Below are 20,344 nucleotides of genomic sequence, written 5' to 3'. Positions count from 1 at the left end.
AAGGCAGAGGCTTTAACCCACAAGGCCACCTAGGCGCCCCTGGTTTTGATTCTTGATGTGATATCATGTTTGGCATATTGAATAGGGACTTTTGTGAAAAAACAGAGAAAATTTTCAAAGACATAGAAAACCACAGAATGCCTATGTAGAATTATACAGTGGCAATGTCATTCTGGACAGTATTAATAAGGAATTAAATATTTGTTATCTGAGAAATTATATTCCTTTTAGATTCTGTCTTCCAAGAGACCTTTGGTAGAGTATTATTATTTAATTTACTTGGGGGAAAAAAAAAGAAAAGAAACTTCTTGAGAATAATGGATGTGTATGTGTGTGTATTTTAAAGTGCTTAAAAGCATTTAAAAATATTTATGCATATAGTTTAAAATGTGGGGCTTGTTTGGCCTAAAGTGGAAATGAACTTATTTCTCTTTTATGAAAGGTATCTTGAGAAATTGTTCTTTTTGTTCAAATTGAGCGTACATGAAAAAAAAAAAAGGCCTTAAAATAAAATAAGAATGATGATTGTTAGACATAAACAAGATCTTTACAGCAAAGGGAAATATCACTATCAGAGTATAAGAGTGATAAAGTATGAGTTAAATATATTCAAAAAGAAGTTAAATTTATTTCTTTATGTATTATTTATCTATATGAAAGCAGGGGTTCAGATGAGACAATTTGACTTTTGCTTCCAAACAAGATGGATTTATTCTTCCATTAAAATGGGCACAAGACCAGGAAAAACTTTAAAACATGGGTTTTTCAAGATACCTCACAGTAGGTAGAAAGGGCAGTGATTCCTAAAAGAGAGGAGAAGTATTAAACAGAAAGAAAAGTTCCGGAGATCTGCAGAGTGTACAGCAAATCCATTACAGAAGCTTACTCATCAGTGCAGGCATTGGGAACACTGCGTGAAACTTCAGGGACCACCTGAACGAAGTAGGGGAGAATATTCAGATCTCACAGAGGGTTGGCTTTAGCTTATGTTCATGCCAGAGCAGAAAACTGGTAGAGAACTCAAAACGATTTTTCCCTTGGTACTGGGACAAAAGTAGCTCCAAATGAATCCTGCATTAGTCCCACTTAATAGCACTTAAAAGCAAGACCCAAAGGATCAAACTATTTCCTGGTGACTTAAATGTGGCCCAGAACAAAGCTCAAGAGTATTTATAGGAATACAAAAATGTGTAATACACAGACAGCTAAGTCATAATATGTGGCAACCAATAAAAAATTATCAGACATGCTGGGGTGCCTGAATGGCTATCTGTAAAGCATCAGACTCCTGATTTCAGCTCAGGTAGTGACTGAGTCCCACCCAGGGCTCTGAGTCTGAGATTCTCTCCCCCTCCCTCTGCCCCTCACCCACTCACACACACACTCTCTCTGTAAAGTAAGTAAATAAATAAAATCTTTTAAAAACTAGACATGCAAAGAAGCAGGAAAATAAGACCTATAATGAAAGAGAAAGTTAAATCAATCAAAACTACCCAGAAATGACACAAATGACCAAATTATTAGATAAGAATGTTAAAGCAGTTAATATACCTGTAATCCATATGTTTAAGAGCTTAAAGGAAAATAGAAAATAGAATAAAAGTGAGAGATATAAATAGAAAAGTGAGAGATATAAATAAAAATAGAAATAGAAATTAAATAGAAAATAAATAGAAAAGTGAGAGAGATAAATAAAACCCAAATGAAACTTGAAGATATTAAAAACTATAATGACTGAGGTAGAAAATACAGTGAATGGTATTAATAGAAGATTAGACCCTGTAGAAAAAAAAAGTAGTAAATTTTAAGACATAACAATAAAAACAATCCAGAATGAAATAGAAGGGAAAAAAATCACTAAATAAAATAAACAAACAAGATGATGTATTGAGGTCTTTCCTTGATTTCAAATTCACGAAATGAAATACATTCTGAGCTCCAGTAAGAGACAGAATTTTGTCCTACCATATTTGGTTATAATTGACTCTAATTCTTGCCATTTCTGTGATTTATGAAAATCCTGCACCACCCTGCTATTTCTGCTAATTCCCTGGGGATTATTGTCTTATCTGATTACTGTTTCTACTGCCACTAGTTTGCTCATTATCTGCCCAGAAGCTATCTACAACCCTTTATTAATTTCCGAAATAAGCTGATATTCCCGTGAAGATTGGTCACATGGCAGCTTATTTAATGACACATACATCACATATCTTTCTCAAATCAGCTCCTCTGCACCTATTTCCTCATTCTGCTCTTATCTGGAATGATGGAGAACTCCAGAATCTTCCTATATTCCCATTAAAAGAAAGACTAACAGGCACATGAAAAAATGTTCATCATCATTAGCCATCAGGGCGATTCAAATCAAAACCACATTGAGATACCACCTTATACCAGTTAGAATGGCCAAAATTAACAAGACGGGAAACAACAAGTGTTGGAGAGGATGTGGAGAAAGGGGAACCCTCTTACACTGTTGGAGGGAATACAAGTTGGTGCAGCCACTTTGGAAAACAGTGTGGAGATTCCTTAAGAAACTAAAAATAGAGCTACGCTATGACCCTGCAATTACACTACTGTGTATTTACCCCAAAGATACAGATGTAGTGAAAAGAGGGGCCATCGGTACCCCAATGTTCATAGCAGCAATGGCCACAGTTGTCAAACTGTGGAAAGAACCAAGATGCCCTTCAATGGATGAATACATAAAGAAGATATGGTCCATATATACAATGGGGTATTATGCCTCCATCAGAAAGGATGAATACCCAACTTTTGTATCAACACGGATGGGACTGGAGGAGATTATGCTGAGTGAAATAAATCAAGCAGAGAGAGTCAATTATCATATGGTTTCACTTACTTGTGGAGCATAAGGAATAACACAGAGGACATGGGGAGATGAAGAGGAGAAGAGAATTGGGGGAAACTGGAGGGGGAGACAAAGCATGAGACACTGTGGACTCTGAGAAATAAACTGAAAACGTTTTGGAGGGGAAGGGAGTGGGAAGTTGGGGGAGCCAGGTTGTGGGTATTATGGAGGGCACGTATTGCATGGAGCACTGGGTGTGGTGCATAAAAAATGAATTCTGGAATAATGAAAAGAAATAAAATAAAATGAAATAAAATGAAAAAAAAAAGAAATTTAACCTTCTCTAAATCTTTTTTTTTTTTTTTAACCTTCTCTAAATCTTAAGAAAACTCATCTTAGAGTGCAATTGAATGGGTGATGAATAGTAGTTGTTTTTGTTTTTGTTTTCCTGTTATATTTGTGTGGCCTCAGGGGAGTGATAACAATATTTATCTTCTTTTGTTACTTGTGACATTTTATCCACATAGAAATATGTAAGTATATTAAAGTCAGCATTATTTTTTGAAGATTTATTTATTTGAGAGAGAGAGAAAGAGAAAGCACAAGCCCAGGGAGAGGCTGAGGGAAAAGGAGAGAGAGAATCCCAAGGAGACTCCCAGCTGAGCCTGGAGTCTGACTGGGGGCTGGATCTCATGACCCTGAGATCACAACCTGACCTGAAATAAAGAATTGGATGCTTAGCCTACAGCATAACCCATGCACCCTTAAGTCAGCATTTAATCCATTAAATAAGGACTTGTGTACTAACCAAATAACAAAATGTAATAATAACAATAAATGTAATCATATAAATAAAAATATGTGCAATTAAGCCAAATTTATTATACTACAGGTATCTGATAGCAGGGCTCTAACCATAGAGAATATTTATTTTTTATTTATTTTTATTTTTATTTTTTTTTTCTCACCATAGCACATACCCTCCCCAATGTCCATCACCCAAACATCCCATCTCTCCCACAGCCCTCCCCTCCAGCAACCCTCAGTTTGTTTCCTGAGATTAAGACTCTCTTATTAACCATAGAGAGTGATAATGTAGTACAGCTTCTATCTAGCAACACAACAATACAATTTCATTGTTAGCTATTGACCAATGTAAGGGGGAAATCTACCCTGTGGCACTAATCATGAAGATACTTAAACTTCTGTGTGATCTTGGAAATTTATTGGTTTGAGGCTCACACAGGATTGAACAACATCACTTTCCAGAATTAGAAAAGATATGTTTCCTGTGTCACCAATTTGCTAGATTAAATGGTCGATTTTCTTGCCTTAAAAAAAAATTCTCTAAACATTAATGTAAGGAGGGAGAGTATGTTGTTAGTTACAACAGACACTTGCCTACTCTGCAAAGAGAATTACCACCTGACTCACTCCATTTCCAGTCTATACAAAGATCATAGAATGTGTTTATAACTACAATATTATAGGGATTCCATATAAATGTGACTTCTGAATGTGTACACACAGAAGGAGATGTGTACTAGTTGCCACAGCGTAAGTTTTCTGATGTCCCAAGTGGGGAGGAGACTCATCTAGTCACTAAATTCACCTAAATGAGCCATGTGAGGTTTTCAGAGCATCGGGGTAGTTCAGCTATTTTGTGTACTCATAACTGAGGCATGCCCCCCTCTCAGGGAAGGTTTGTTTCTTCCACAAGCCACCGTTTCAAAAGGCCCTGTGTGTTGGCAACCTGATGGCCGGCTCAGTCAAATCCACGTTGACCATGATTGCTGTATCTTGTGTCTCAGTCAGAGTGAACACAAAACCACTGTACTCTAGCTGTGCTGGGTGAACAATGGTCAGGGTCCTTCACATACATTTTCTTTTCATTAAATCCTGTAAGAGAGCATAAAAAGTGCCTATTTTGCATGGGAAAAAAGTGAAGCTCAAATGCAAGGCCATTAGAACTAGGTAGTGCCAGATTCATGAGTTCTGGCTGTATTTGCTCTGATTACCTTGCTAGTTCTTGTTGCTTCACCATTCAGAAGGATGTTCACGAGAGTTCTGAGAATTAGGAGCAAGGACACGCCTAAGAGATTGTCTGTCTTTAATAATCATAAAATATAAATTATCTCAAAAGTGTTTGTATGTGGAAGATACTCATTGAAAAATATTAATATGGAAACACGTTTTAAATGTAAATGCTCTCTTTATATGTGCAATAATATGCTGAAATTCACTTGGGGAAGCATCCAAGGAGATATGACCTCTTTTTTTAAAATAGCATGTATCAAAATAGGTGTGCTAACATCTTAAGTTTCTTGATAATAAAAGATAGAAAATGACATACAGTCTTGCTGGGTGTGGATCTTAGCAAAGATTGTCAAGCTTTCCAGGTCACTGTTCTTCACTGGGAAAGATACACTTGAATGTAATATCCATGTCAAGTTTCCCAGAAGATGAATTAGATTTTAAATTTGGGTTGTGTCTCCAAAGAAGACAAAATAAATTTTAATGCCAAAATTAAGGATTTTCAACATTTATCATTTAAAAATATATTATTAATATGTTAAGAATTTACATATATATATTTTGGTTTTATGAAAAACACAGCCATAAATGAACTCTCCCCAATTATGTGGATACATTTGAAGGTTTTTAATAGCAACTTCAAGGAATTGTCAAGACTTATAAACATACATGATTTCTAAAGAATAAGTTGATTCATACGGGGAGAAAGATTGAGCAAGGGAGATAAGATTGACCTTGGAAATATATATATATATATGTGTGTGTGTGTGTGTGTGTGTGTGTGTGTGTGCATTGTGTGTGCGTAAATACACACACATAAAGTTTCAAGGAATAGTTGAAATTCAAATCCACATCTGTCTGTTCTAGAACTTATGTCCTGTTTTGCAATCATTTACTTGCATTTCAAATGTTCCTGTTCTGCCGTACCTTACTTTACGTCTAGTTATTCCCTTGGGTTATGTCAATTGCCTTAAGCAATGTTGATGATTTATAGAAAAATTAAGGAAGGAAGTAAAATTATAGAAAAAAGATATATCATTTATTCCACATTTCTAGTGCCAGATATTTTATAGATATTAACCCTAATCTTTGTCAAAATTGAGAAGTCTTACCTCTGCCTCACTCATGAAGAAACAGACTCAGCAAGATTAAACCTATAGCTTAAGATCTCATTACTAATAAGTGAGAGAGTCCAAATTTGAATTCAAAACAGTATTATTTCTCCTTTTATATGTAGCTGAATGCTAATATCACTCTGCTGACAGTTTGATATATCAATGATTTCGATTTTGTTGCTCGTACCCAAGGAGGAAAAAAAAAAAAAAGGAAAAAATCAAATAGGAATAGCACTGAGAATTGAAATTCAACATAATTGAATGGTTGAGTCTATACAAATGATAAATATGCTTTGTAAACATGGGAAATATGTCACTAATTCTATCATCCATCCATTTTGAAATGATTCTTTCCATTCCCATTTACAAAATATAAGCTGATATGGGAAAATGTGATTAGATAATAAATATAAAAAGCACATTTCATCTGTGAAATATCTTTCAATTTACTGGAAACCTCTGTCTTGGAATGCTACAATCATCCCCTAGAACATTCAGATTGTTTTGCTATGTCCATACTTACTTGCTATGTACATACCTTATATGAATCGATTACTCATATAAATTATTTTTCCAGTTATATAGCTATATAAATTACAGAGATTTTTTTTAAAGAAGAGATGACTTTTTCCATTCATTGTTATATTCAAAACATATCTATTGGCTAGCAACTATGTGACATGTACTATTGTATTTATTGTAAATAGGAGTGATTCTGGCTCTAATGGACCTTAACATCTAGTAAAGCTGATGATCAATGAACTTAAAAATAAATAATTGAATTCATAATTAGAACTCATAATAAGTACTATGAAAGAAATTAAGCTCAGTTATAGAGAGTGTGAAAGTCGGATAGAGGGACTGCCAATGAGATTGGATGGGCCATGAGATCCTTTCTGAGTAGTGATGTCCTAACACCTGCAAAGTGAAAAGGAAGCAGCTGTACAAAAAGCAAAAGGAAGCATAGAGCAGGAATAGGAAACACTATGTGCCAGCAACAGTGGTCGAAAGAGTTTGTAAGTTCGAGGTGAGGGGAGATTGGTGTGGCTGAGTGTGGAGAAACAAGAGGACAGTAGAATGTGGGCTTGTGGAGGAAGGCAAGGCAGAGACTACTCAAGGTCTTGGGATGTACACTTTTCATTGTATTCTAGGAAATTAAAAAAATTATTAATGTTTTAAATAAAAGAATGACACTAGTTCTAAAAATATTATTCTGGACTTCCAGTTTTCAGCCTGTCATATAATGAACCTGGAAGCTGTTGTTGTTGAACAATTATAAAAGATATAACATAACATGTAATGAAAATTCCAGAAAAAAGAAAGAAACGAATAGAAGAATTATGTGAAGCAACAATGACTGAGAATTCTCCCCAAATTAAAATGATAAGACACTAAACCACAGATTGAAGAATCTCAGAGAACATATTTCAGATAGATGCCAGGATATCTACAACTTAGACATATACTCAATCTGCAAAATAAATAAATAAATAATAAAATAAAATAAATGAAAGGATAAAATCTTAAAAGGGTCCAGAGGGAAGAAAAACACTTCACCTACAGAGGAACAAGAATAAAAAATACAACAGACTTCTCTCCAGATGCTGTGCGAGCCAGAAAAGAGTAGAGTGAAATACTTAAGAGTATCGAAGAAAAAAATGTACCAACCTATAATTCTGGATTCAGGAAAATTATTTTTCAAAATGAAGGAGAAATGGAGACTTGGTCATATACAAAACTGAGGGAATTTATCACCAGTAGATCTCCCCTGCAAGAAATAAAATAAATCCTTCAGAATGAAGGAAAGCTATGTAGGTCAGATATTTAGAGCTACACAAAGAAAGGGAAGGTATTAGAGAACAAATAAGTAAATATCACTCTGACTGTAATGTAAGAGGCAAATTAGCAGGATAAGGAGTGGAAGCAGGTAAGTAGGTTGTGGAATTGTGGGAATGACGACAGCTTGGAAAAACTGAAATGAGGAAGCACGTACGTGGTAGAAGCAGACGCAGTAGAGATCTACTTAGACTAGAGAAACTTGGCACTTGCTTATTGCTTGTAAGTGGTAAGGGAAAGGCAAGAACAAGGCTGATATACTGATTGTTAGCTTAAGAAACCGGGTAGATAATTTTTCACTAAGATGGGAAAGAACATGAGAGAAAATTTTGAGGAATGGAATCAAGAGCTCCACTGTAAATGCTAAATTTGGCTAAAAAAAAAGAAAAGTCATCGAAGGCAAGATGTCAAATAAGTATCTGAAATTAAAGACAAATATTTTCTCAGTATAAAGAATATGTGATTTATTCAGGATTCAAAAATGTTTGTTGATTATCTATTGTGTTCAAGAAACTGGCAACTTGTGATGTTGATATGAATAAGACCTAGTCTCTGACCTTGAACGAGTCTAAGTTTTACAGGATAGAGAGGGTTTAAACAAATAGATTCAATATTATAAGTGCATTAATTAATTTGAAAATAAAATTTTATAGAGGAAAGAAAAAGGAGGGAGGGAAGCAAAATGAAGAAAATGGTCTTAGGGAGCATTTATCTTCCAGAAATGACACATAGTTCATATTATTGCCTACTGTTTACCTTAGAATTATTAGGCTATTTTATTAAGATGTGGTGATGTCCTGGATAGAATTACGAAATCTTGGAGTGAACATTATTTGCTGTGGGCCAAGATGATATACACATGACCAAAACTGTATTTCTAAGAAAGGACAAGTGAGGAATTGAAGTGGAGTCTTTCCCCTATCTCTGCATACAACCAGGACAATTAGGTTGATTTGAAAATGACTTCCAACTTTTATATTAACATAGAGAGAATCAAATGGAATGTTTAAGACATTATGCATGGAAGTGAATAAAAATATATTTTCACTTAGAATTATCTTTGAGATAGTGATTCTGGATCTAAAATAAAATAAAGAATGTACCATCATTCCCAGAAGGCACAACAGAGAAAATTGTTCCAGAGGGGAGAAGCTTGTGCAGTTTTTGAGATTTAAGAAACAGGGTTTAGGACATTTTGAATATTTAAATAAGACTGAAATATGGGTGTTGTGGAGCAGAATAATGGACTCTAATGAAACTCTAATGAAAATAGTTCACTCTAATGAACTCTAATGAAAAAATGGAGACTGTATTAGACTTGGGGACTCTAAATAAGGTTTCGTTAATTAATTGAAAGTGTTAATTGACTATTACATGAGAATGACAAAAACTCTTGATGTGATTTTCATTATTTTGTGCTATTTCATCATATCTTCAATCAATCATTTCTAACAAAAGATAGAATTTCTCATTTTTTTTTCCATTTCAGGCTCTTGAGGCTATATAGAGATATTACAAATTTGAAGAAAATCTCTGTAGACATCAAGAGGAATTACAAATAATAAATTAGGATACATGCTAGTTAGGTATGTGTATCATACTCTCTTGCATTTGTCATAAAAATGTGATAAAGAGTTGGTAACACCAGGTTTCTCTCAGTTCCACGTCCTACATCTAACTTATATTTTAATTACTGATGTTTAGTGATGGGATCACATTCAGCTTGATAACTGTAGCCTCAACCATGTCCCAGTTATCAAATACATTTCAATAGCAGTTCTATGAAGACCAAATCTATTTTTACTATGGACTAAAAAGAAAGATTTTAGTTATCTTTTTGAAACTCATATGCAGCATGCCTACATGCTGAGGAAGAGATTTTATAGACTACTGGGTTATCACTTCTTTTTGAACTGTGAAAGGAACAAAAGAAGTAAAGAGAATCTTGAACTAAATCATGAGGAATTTAGGTGTGACACACACAAAAAACTATTTTGGTTGGGGGTTATCAAGGTGAGAGGAGAAATCTTTTCTGGGAACAAATAAGAGTTTAAGATATTTCATTTATCTGTAAAGACTTAAAGCTCTTAGAGGAGATAAACAATTTATCAAATAGACTTCTCAAACTCTCAGCTCTTGATGACTCAATATCATTGGTTATTTTTACCAATAACAGGCCTTACACTAAAGGGAAGTCATCTGAGGCTTTCTTTGAGGAAGAGTGCAGTATACTGACTTGGAAAATTCCCCACATGAGACATCAAATATTTCTTTCTCTACTACCTGAAACAAAAAAGAAAAAAATTTGAAATTCAGAAGAGAGACCTTAACGTTCCCATCTTGCACCAAGGTCATGCTCTCTGTGATGTTTTTTTTTTAAATTAAATACAACATTTAAAAAAAAATATGTATCACAAATGTGCTCCTAACTTCCTACTTCTGTGTATGCTTGCATGGGTGTATGAGATCTCCTTACTTTGACTTGAAAAGCTATAAACATTATAAAATATCTTTCCTCAGGGGAAAAAAAAAATGAATCAGTCTGCTAGACCCTTCAGTGGATAGTACAGGGACAACAGGCATTGGTGGGAAAAGAAGATTGTGCAGAGGTGAAGTGACTTCATGGCTACTGATGTCACTCATGCCTCCGCAAGGCCATGTTCCCCAAAGGAAAGCATCCACCAAAAGGATCATCAGATTGCTGCTTGGAATATTTACCTTTCTCCAGTTATTCCCAAATCCGTCATTTTTGGCCTCCTGAGTTGTAGCTTGAAAAGAGATATTTCTGGTTCTGGATGACTACTGACCCAAGGAAATAGGTAAGAATTAAGTAAGAATTAATTAAGTAAGTAAGTAAATAAGAATTAACTCACAGCTTTGGAAAACAACCCAAAATAAGGCCCAGAGATTGTTCCTTACATGGTGTCCAAGTAAGAACTATTCAAACATATTTCTTTTCTTTTCTTTTTTTTTTTTTTTTTAGATTTTATTTATTTATTTGACAGACAGAGATGACAAGTAGGCAGATAGGAGGAACAGGCTCCCTGCTGAGCAGAGAGCTCAATGCGGGACTGGATCCCAGGACCCTGGGATCATGACCTTAGCCAAAGGCAGAGGCTTCAATCCACTGAGCCACCCACGTACCCCTCAAACATATTTCTTAATGTGACATTAAATTATTTCTTAATGCTTGTTCACTTTAATTGTATGAAGACATGTATCTTAGTAAATTATCTCAGATGAAAACATTGTTAATTCTGTAATGCAAGTATACAAGGTGATGACTTCTAAAAAAATATATTTTATTTATTTGACAAACAGAGATCACAAGTAGGCAGAGAAGCAGGCAGAGAGAGAGGGGGAAGCAGGCTTCCTGCTGAGCAGAAAGCCGGATGCAGGACTTGATCCCAGGACCCTGGGGTCATGACCTGAGCTGAAGGCAGAGGCTTAACCCACTGAGCCACCCAGGACCCCCAAGCTGATACCATGCTTATCTTCTTCGTTGAATGCCACCAACAGACATGGATGATATTTTTGCTAATAAAACAAAGTATGTCATGAGTGTTACCATGTAGGAATATCACAAACATTCCCTGAGTCTTTAGAAATCAAACTCAACTTTTACATATGAAGAGTATCAAGTTGTCAAGGTGAAACTCTTTAAAACGTACTTTAAGATGCTTAACTGAAATTAACTGTCAGGACAAATACACAGAGAACACTAACACATAATTAGATTTTCAGCTGAGTATTAAAATACGGAATAGTATGAGGTTTTCCATCTGGAAAATCCAATAAGTTTTGATATGTAGGATCTATTTCGGTACATTAAATACTTCCTCCAAGTATTGCAACATTAGGTCTCTTCTTCAAAGATGAAGACTATGCCTTCTGATGGTTTTTTCCTGTGGATGATGACTGAGGTAAACATCTCTTCGAATGGACTCCCTTTAATCAAGCATTATTGAGCGGTGGGAACAGAAGCAAAACAGGCAAAGTACACAGGTGATTACATCATAAATTCTCGAGCCTGATAACAGAGGACAGATAGGATGGCAGATACATAGGGCATGTAAACTGGACTTATTTTATAGAAGAGTGGGAAGTCATCTTCCCAGGCAGCACAACAATGAACTAATGAGATGTTACGATGCTAACTGAATTAAAATGTGGGTAGGAGGAGAGTCTGGGCATGTACCACCAAGGTATATAAGTAATCTGGTCTAGTTTCATGCAGATTTAGACAAGGTGCTCTTTGCTGCTTATCTGAAATCTTTACTTCAGATTCTACCATGACATCCAACGTTTCCTCTTCTGGAAACTATGGTTCTCCATCTCTTGGGAGTCACTGCCACATTCCTGTTACCTCATCTACTACTTTATACACTGCTGGTATGAACTGTGGTGATAGTCTTTGCTTGCCCAGCCAAAACAGAACATGGCTCCTGGACAACTTCTTGAAGACATGTGGGAAACCTTCCAACTACCGACAATCCAGCTGTGGGTCCACAACCTACGACATTTCCTGCTACCCTTCTACTACATACTATGCTTCAAGGCCCTGCGGAGGAATCAGTTTTTTTCCCATTAGCTATCACTCCAGTTCCTGTCAACCACCAATGTATAGCAGAGCTCAGAACTACTTGTCAAGTCGTTTCCACCCCCAGAACCACCTCTCTTATGGCTGTCAGTCACAGAACTTCATCTTCGGTGGGTATCAGCCACTGAATTTTGTGTCCCGGGCCTGCCATCCTTTGAGATATCTCTCCTATGACTGTCAACCTTTTGGTTATGTGTTCAGCAGCTTCCGACCCCTGGACTATGTGTCTAATAGGTTTCAACCGGTTCACTACATATACAACAATTTCCATCCAGCTTGCTCCTTTGGGACTTGGCAATCTCCATTTATTAGAAGATCATGCTGAATTGTCATTCTAGCATCTTGCTGGAGAGCTTTGTAAAGAAATATAATCTTCAGGTTGATGGATCATTGTGCTTTCAGTTCAGTTACTGTTTTAACCTATATTCTTACTTGATCAGATTTTCAGTGACTTTAATTGTTTGCTTATTTACTGGAATATTCTTGCTACTAGGCTTCTTGATTTCTATGTCATTAACACATTCTTAACAAATCAAAAAATGTTTTCATCGTTATCTCTAAATAAACTTACTTCAAATAAGTCAGAAAAAAAGTTTTTCAATTCTTCATCATCCTTCATGAAGTTAAAGCCTCTTGGTTATACTAAACAAAATATATTTTTTAAAGAGTGTCTGCAAAAAGCAAACAAGATAGATACTTTCAAGGTCCTGATTGAACATGTTATAACAGTTGAACATGAAATATGCATCTGCACTTTCTAACACTTAAACAGGGAATTATGAAGGTTCTTTAGTTAGAACAGACTGTGTTTTATCACCCTAACCTGGAACTTCAAAATTCCAAGAGCTTGAAATCACAATGGTTTATCACTCATACACATTATTATTTCATGTCCAAAATAATTCCCATTCTGGGATTCAGGAGTAGAGAGCCTTGACTATAGGAAGTATTGCCAGTAGGGACAGAGGAAATATAGAAAGAGAATCACCTACCAACTTGATATATGTCCTTTAACATTTGGTGGAAGTCAGCAAGTTACAACGTTCACCTTACCTAATGGTATAAATCACAAAGGGGTTACATAAATTTTAATTCTGATTAGTGGAAAGCACATTATATTTTCCTCTTGAATTAAACTTAACAAGTGCTTCCTTCACTCCCTCATGGATTCTTACATAGAGAACACTTGGAAATTATTTCTTTCTTTTATATATGTATGTAACTAATTACTTCAGTTCCTTCATGTATTCAGTGAGAACTTGCTCTTCCTACAATATCTACCTATATCTCGTATCTACCATACTGATACTTTTAATATGTCACCGTACCACTAGATAATCAGTAATCTTCTATAAAGACAACTAAAAAACATTATTATTTTTCCCATTTTTTACAGATAAAAAGAAGTCCAATAGGACAAACAGCTTTCTCAAAGACCCAGTTAAGTTGGATTCCAAAGACTTTTCTTTACTCTCCATATTATCTATAGTTTTTCTCACTGAGGTAATGACTAATTTAGAAGCTTTCAAGTTGTCAATAGCTTGACAACCATGACCTTCAACTCTAAAACTGTGAAGTCTACACTGTAAACAAAACTATTTCTTCTCTGTCTCAGCCACAGACCACCCTTCTCTCTAGGATGCCAACTAATTTTAATGGTACACTCACTTGTGTCCTCCCTGGGAGTCTTATTTCCTATGTAGGTGATAGGAAATGTCTTCAACATATTAAATTTCTTTAAATTTTATAAATACATATATATATATATAATTTATATATTTTATATATATAGTATATAACATATAATATATGTGTACGTGTTTGTGTTTGATATATAACTTACACAGATTGTAACAGATTAAAACTTAAGCCTCCTTTAGTGTTCATTCATTTCTTTCTTTTTTTCTTTCTTTATTTCTCTCTCTCATGTACTCTTACAAAATGCAATATGTTTTAGATGAGATCCAATAATAATGATAATGAAAGTAATAATATGTAATAATAATAATAATAAAGACTGTAGGCTTGTGATAATGATAAAAGTTAACATCAACTACATACTAACCATATTTCATAAACTTTGACTAACTCATTTGATCCTCAGAGTGATCTATGGGGAAAATACTATGGTTATTAACTCCATTTTGAAGATGTGGACATTGAGTTAGAGAACCATTTGGTAGTAATTGATATTCTAAAATATTTAAAAGAATAGAATCTATGAAGTTTGAGTATTGAGCCCTTATTCTTAACAACTGTATATGCAGTCTTCTGGGAATTAGCTCATGACTACGGCACAAGAATATGAGTTAAAAAAGAGAAGTCATTATGGATCTATTGTCAAGAAAAGCATTTTTCTTAACTACATGGGGTAGAACTGTCCATTTATGTCATGAACTTTTAGAAGAGGCAAGATTATTGCAGGACATCTCTTTGCAATATCAAAGTAAATTAACAGTGAGATTTTTTTTTTTTTTTAGTCTAATGGGAGGATAGAATTTTGTTTAAGTTACAGCTTTAGAAAATTAGAAGGAAAGTAACATTTGATTTGCATCTACTATGTGCCAAACACTCTCTTAAGTAACTTTACATTTTTTATCTCATTCTGTCCTCACAACACTCCTGCAAAATAGGTGCTACTGGCTCCGGATTTACATCAGAAGGTACTGAGGCACTGAGAGATAAGACTTTTCCTAGGTCACACACTAATAAATATGTGTAATAGTACTTAGTAAGAGGGTGAGTCATAACTCATGGAGGCATAGTCTTGACAGCTTCATCTCAAAATGTTTAACTTATTCACCAGTATCTCACTATATTCTTACAATGTTTTCCTTAAAATGTAAGCACAAATCAGACTCGCGTCTCTATCTTGTCACCCACTTGCGCTATCATTTTAAAAGTGCTTAATCTTCATTTACTCCTGCATCTTAAATTTTTAATTTTGCTCATTTGCCTTTCAGCTGTTGAAACAATTAATGATCTATGAAATCAACAGGGCAAATGTAGCTACAATGTCCACCACTTTAGGTTACCACTGCTGAATTTAAGAATCATTTGAACTCAATAGTTACAATTTAATTGCTATATAAGTATGGTTTGGATACATTTTGCTTTTTTAAATCATGGGATCACTGCTGCATCATTGAATAGCACTGGGGCAAGTGGAATTAGAATACAAATATATATGTGGTGGCAAAAAAAGAAGATAAAAATTCTATCATGACTTAAAAGTCTAGAAGGTGACCTCCATTATTTTCTTTAAGGGCCATTTACTGGAAAATTTAGCTTTCTTTGATCTTCTGTGTTTACCCTAAAGGATTTTTAACCTTTGGAAAAAAATGGGAAGGAGTCCCATAACTCTTTTTTAATGAGTTACAAGAAATCTGCTGCCTCATTAAATAAAGGGATTTTGTTTCTTATTCTTCAGAAGGCATAGGAATTTCTCTGCATTATCTGATGGCTAGAAAGCTTATTCCTTGCATCTTAAACTTGTCCTACATAAAGAGCCCAAACTCTACATAAAGACTAACTAATAGAGTGACCTAGACTCCTTGACATAATGTATTAGTTTCTTGTGGCTACTATAACAAAGTTCCACAAACTTGGTGGTTTAACTCAACAGAAATGTGTTCTCTTGCAATTTTGGAGGCCAGAAGTCCAAAATCAGTTTCACTGAACTGAAGTCGAGAGGTCAAAAGGGCTGATGCCTTCTGGAATCTCCAGTAGAAAATTCATTCCTTGCCTCTTCTAGCTTCTCAATGTCGCCAGCATTCTTTCACTTATGTCAGCATAACTACAATCTCCTCCTCTGTCATCAGATCGACTTCTCTCTCTGATGGACTCCCTCCTTCTTATACGAATTCCCATAACTGCATCAGGCTCACCCAGAAACCTATTTCACAGGGTCCAAGGATTAGGAAGTGGGCATCTTTGTTGGGTGGGCTGGATTCTATTTAGTTCTTCATACATATATATATATATATATATATATATATATATATATATATATATATATATATATATAAAACAAGTGGGGGAATTATTAGAAGGAAAGACCTTTTTAGCAATTCAGTGAAAATACAGTAATCCATAAGCTTCTTCAAAGCCTTAAGAAGACAATAGCACCGAAATGACGATGGTTTTTACTTTCTGCTAAAACTTACCATTGCGATGAGCTTACTTTCTCTATTACTGATGCTATCAGCTTTGTGTCTTGCCAAGATGCAGACTAAAATAAAAGATAATTCTGTAGAAGTATCATTTACAGAATATGGTGGGTGAATGGGCTGTGATGGTTACTTATGACCGTAATGGGTAAAGTAAGAAGTTAAAACACAAAAGCAAATGAGAGGAGTTAATCCCACATGGATGGAGCTAGAGAATATTTTGCTAAGTGAAATAAGGCAGACAGTGAAAGAAAAATACTATATGACTTACTTATATGTGGAATCTGAAAAAACAAAACAAAAGAATGGTTAAATAAACAAAAACAGACTCATAAATACAGAGAACAAACTTCTTGTTGCCAGAGGAGAAGGGCCTGGGAGGGATGAGTGAAGTCAGTCGGTGAAGGGAATTAAGAGGTACAGACTTCCAGTTGTAAAATAAATAAGTCAGAGGGATGAAAAGTAAAATATAGACAATAAAATTGTGATGACCTTATATTATGATGGATAATAGCTACACTTATTCTGGTGAGTGTAGTGTAATGTACAACATTTTCAAATCACTATATTGCACACCTAGAACTAACAGAACATTGTATGTCAACTACAATTTAAAAAAATGCAAAGAGTTGAGCTAACTTTACCTTTGCAAATCCCAACATTTGATTAATTAGAATATGTTGTACCAAATAAATTTAAATATGTCATAAAGTCTGATGCTGTGAATATTGGTTATGCTATGTAATGTTCTACATATTCTTGTTGGATTTACACTAGTGTGAATGATATTAATTTAAAATACTATTGAATGTTAAGTTGTTTTTTCCCCTCAAATCTACCTCAAGGAAGCCTAAAAATAAGACTAGAGATACCAAAAAGAAATGCAGAAATAAAGCTCCATCAATGTCTGGACTCTTCTATATAGGACTAGGATTCAGTAACTCAGTGCAAAGTTGACCATCAGCTTCATTACATATTTTATTTCTTCTTCTGCCATTTCTGCACATTTCTGCACAAAATCCCAGGACACTCTGTAGCCAAACAATTTGCTGAAAATATGGTTTCCTGATCCTGACCCTTTTCATTTGAGAGACACATCACAAAACAGCAAAATCTGTTTAATAAAGAGTTGCTTACAGAATAAACCCATCACCTTATAGAATAAATACTAAGGGAAGTATGGAGAAAACTCAGGTTGAGAAAAATATTTGGAGAATTGGTGTGTGTTTTAAAAATTTAGCCGAGAAGGAGAGAATAGGAAGAGAAATCTAATTGTCTTCTATAAGGACAGTGTCTTTTAAAAACCATCCTTAGAGCTTATCTCACCTGAATAAGTTGGTGCTGTCCTCTGTCTGAACCCATCTGTGTTAATAAATGCATTCCTGTTTCCAATTCAATGTAGGCTGTAAGTTTGAATTATAGTTTATATTTTCAAGAACAAAATGTCAATTCTTCAGCTTGAATTAAAATCTTTAAAAAAATTCCACCAGCTTTCACCCTAAGGAGCAAAAAGTGTTATTTAAGAAGTACAGTACCTATAGGAACTATATGTTATTCAAATAAATTTTTAAACATAGTTATTCCCTTTTATGGGTATAGGCAAAGAATAACTTCAACACAGGAATGAAATAAAGTTTATGTGGAAAAAATGCAAACCAAGAATAAATAAAACTTATATTGAGAGAAATGTAGAAAAATGTTATACATTTGACAGGAATTGGGCTTTACAGCTGAGACAATGGAATGTGTGATCTATAATCTCAGTCAATTAAGAAGGCATAATCTTGAGAAACTGGCCTTCTTTGATACTACATATGGCAGAAGCTCTTTAAGAAAGAAATCTCATAAAAGTCTTGGTTACTTAGCAACCATTGACCCACGAGTACAAGTTAGGTCACTAAATCTCACGTGGATTACCGTGAGTCTTACAAGGGGAATTCTCCAAATATGTCAGATGAGAAGTCAACACCAATACATGACCTAGCACAGTTAAGAGCATAGTACATATTTTGGGGGACCAATTCTTTCTCTTAATAGTTCAGTGCTTTACCCTCTCTTTTAAGTAACAGTATTGACACAGCCCAAGTATTTGGCTTAGTTCACAGTATAGGATTAAGTTCTGCAGTATCTTGCCTGGTCAAAAGAATGGAAAAGTACAGGTTCATTGTTTTGCTTGAATCCTTGTTAACCCTTTAATGACTATGCTGCAGAAGCCTACAGACACGTGAACTCTTGTGAACCATCGATTGGCAGTTGCAAGTTTGCTTATTAACGTTAAAATCACTATTCACCAAAGGTATGGCCTACAGATAATGGGTGATGGGTGATGCTCAACATGGCGATTAGAGATACTTTGAAGAATCAAAATAAACTTATTTTTATAGGAGTGTGAAGACGTCAGAGGCTGTAGCTAAACAACTCACTAATAAGATGTTGTTGCGTTGTTGTCCCAGGCAGGGAGAAGGAAGAGAGTCTGGGGAGGCTGCAGACAATGCCCAGGAAATATATAAAAAGTCTGGAAGCCATAGTATCACCATACTTCCAACGCCATTACTGAACATGCAGTCAGGCTCCATGTCTCTTCTGGGCTGTTCTGGGGAATGCAGTGATACATCCTACAGAACTCACTGTTATATCCCAGTGACTCCTTCCGTTGCGCTTTGCTCCAGTGATGTAAGCCCTACTTTTGGGCTCTGTTTACCCAGTAGCTACCAAGGAAATCTTTGGCTTCTGGGTAACTGCCAAGAAACCTATGCTGAAGCACCAAGCTGCGAATCTCCTAGCTGTGAGCTCAAGATCTGCACCACAAGTTGTGACCCGTCAAACTCCTGTGTGCCCTGCAACTCTCCAGCAGTGGGCCAAGTCTGCAGTACCTGTGAAACCACCAACATTGGACCTAACCCCAGCTGCAATCCATGCACTCAGACCAAGGGGTATGTATCTTATTACTACAAACTCAGCCAAAGTCCATCTAAAGCCTGCCAGACCTTCAGCAATAGCTTCAAGGGCTTTGGGCAACTTAACTGCTCGTCCAATCGTTTCCGTCTCCTAAACCACTATAGAGTGGGTAGTTTGGGCTATAGAGGCTGCCAAAATCTTGCCTTCATACCCAGTGGCTTCTCACCATCATGTTATATTTCCAGAAGCTGCCAACCCCAAAACTATTTAGTGAGAAATTGCCGATATCCAAGTTATGGACCAGTGAGCTGTCAACCGCTGAGATATTTTTCTAGAAACTTCCAGTCTCTGAGCTGCATTCCAAGTACCTTTCCTCCTCTGAGGTATTTATGCAGTGGTTGTAGACCTCTGAGTTGTTATTGAATAATTTGTTGCATTTGTAGCTACTGGGTATTGTAGCAGATTCTGCCAAGTAGTCATCTTCCCTAATATTCGGCTCAATTACTTCATTTGTCTTAAGAATCTTGTTATATTAACCTCAAATACAACTCCAGGACTTATCAACCACAACCATGATCATTTACTAGCTTTTTTTTTTTCCTTTGTTGCTCTGTTAATATCCTTTGTGTTGAGGGCTGAACATGAAGGTGATATTGTTTCTGCGATTCACTACAATGGACAGACTGAAGAGATTCCACATAAAATACAAATATTGTCAGCTTTCTGATGTTGACTGTCATTGTCCCTTGTCTGCCACTGGGAATATCCCTTACCTTCTTGATGAAGAAAAGACTTTTTGGTTTGACTGATGATTCCAGCACATTCTTTCAGAATGTTTTGCTTTTTATCATTAGTCTTGTGGACTGCTTAACTAGCA

General features: G+C 35.5%; 2 protein-coding genes across 2 annotated transcripts; both read left to right on the top strand.

Annotated features, from left to right (window-relative positions):
• The first annotated feature begins 12,419 nt into the window (after window positions 1-12,419).
• On the top strand, window positions 12,420-12,725 carry LOC116567792 (keratin-associated protein 25-1). Its single transcript, XM_032303116.1, has one exon. It carries the CDS (start codon window positions 12,420-12,422, stop codon window positions 12,723-12,725), a length of 306 nt encoding a protein of 101 aa, XP_032159007.1.
• Window positions 12,726-19,128: 6,403 nt separating this feature from the next.
• Window positions 19,129-19,890, top strand: LOC116567429 (keratin-associated protein 24-1). The gene has a single exon (XM_032302478.1). The coding sequence runs from the start codon at window positions 19,129-19,131 to the stop codon at window positions 19,888-19,890; it is 762 nt and encodes a 253-aa protein (XP_032158369.1).
• Window positions 19,891-20,344: the final 454 nt, after the last annotated feature.

Source organism: Mustela erminea, chromosome 1, assembly GCF_009829155.1.
Source record: "Mustela erminea isolate mMusErm1 chromosome 1, mMusErm1.Pri, whole genome shotgun sequence".
Classification (NCBI taxonomy): Eukaryota; Metazoa; Chordata; class Mammalia; order Carnivora; family Mustelidae; genus Mustela; species Mustela erminea.
This window is presented reverse-complemented; position numbering and strand designations above follow the sequence as displayed.

Bases quoted from the DNA above. Each gene is read 5' to 3' on its own strand.
- LOC116567792 (XM_032303116.1), top strand. From the start codon at position 12,420: ATGTATAGCAGAGCTCAGAACTACTTGTCAAGTCGTTTCCACCCCCAG.
- LOC116567429 (XM_032302478.1), top strand. From the start codon at position 19,129: ATGCAGTCAGGCTCCATGTCTCTTCTGGGCTGTTCTGGGGAATGCAGT.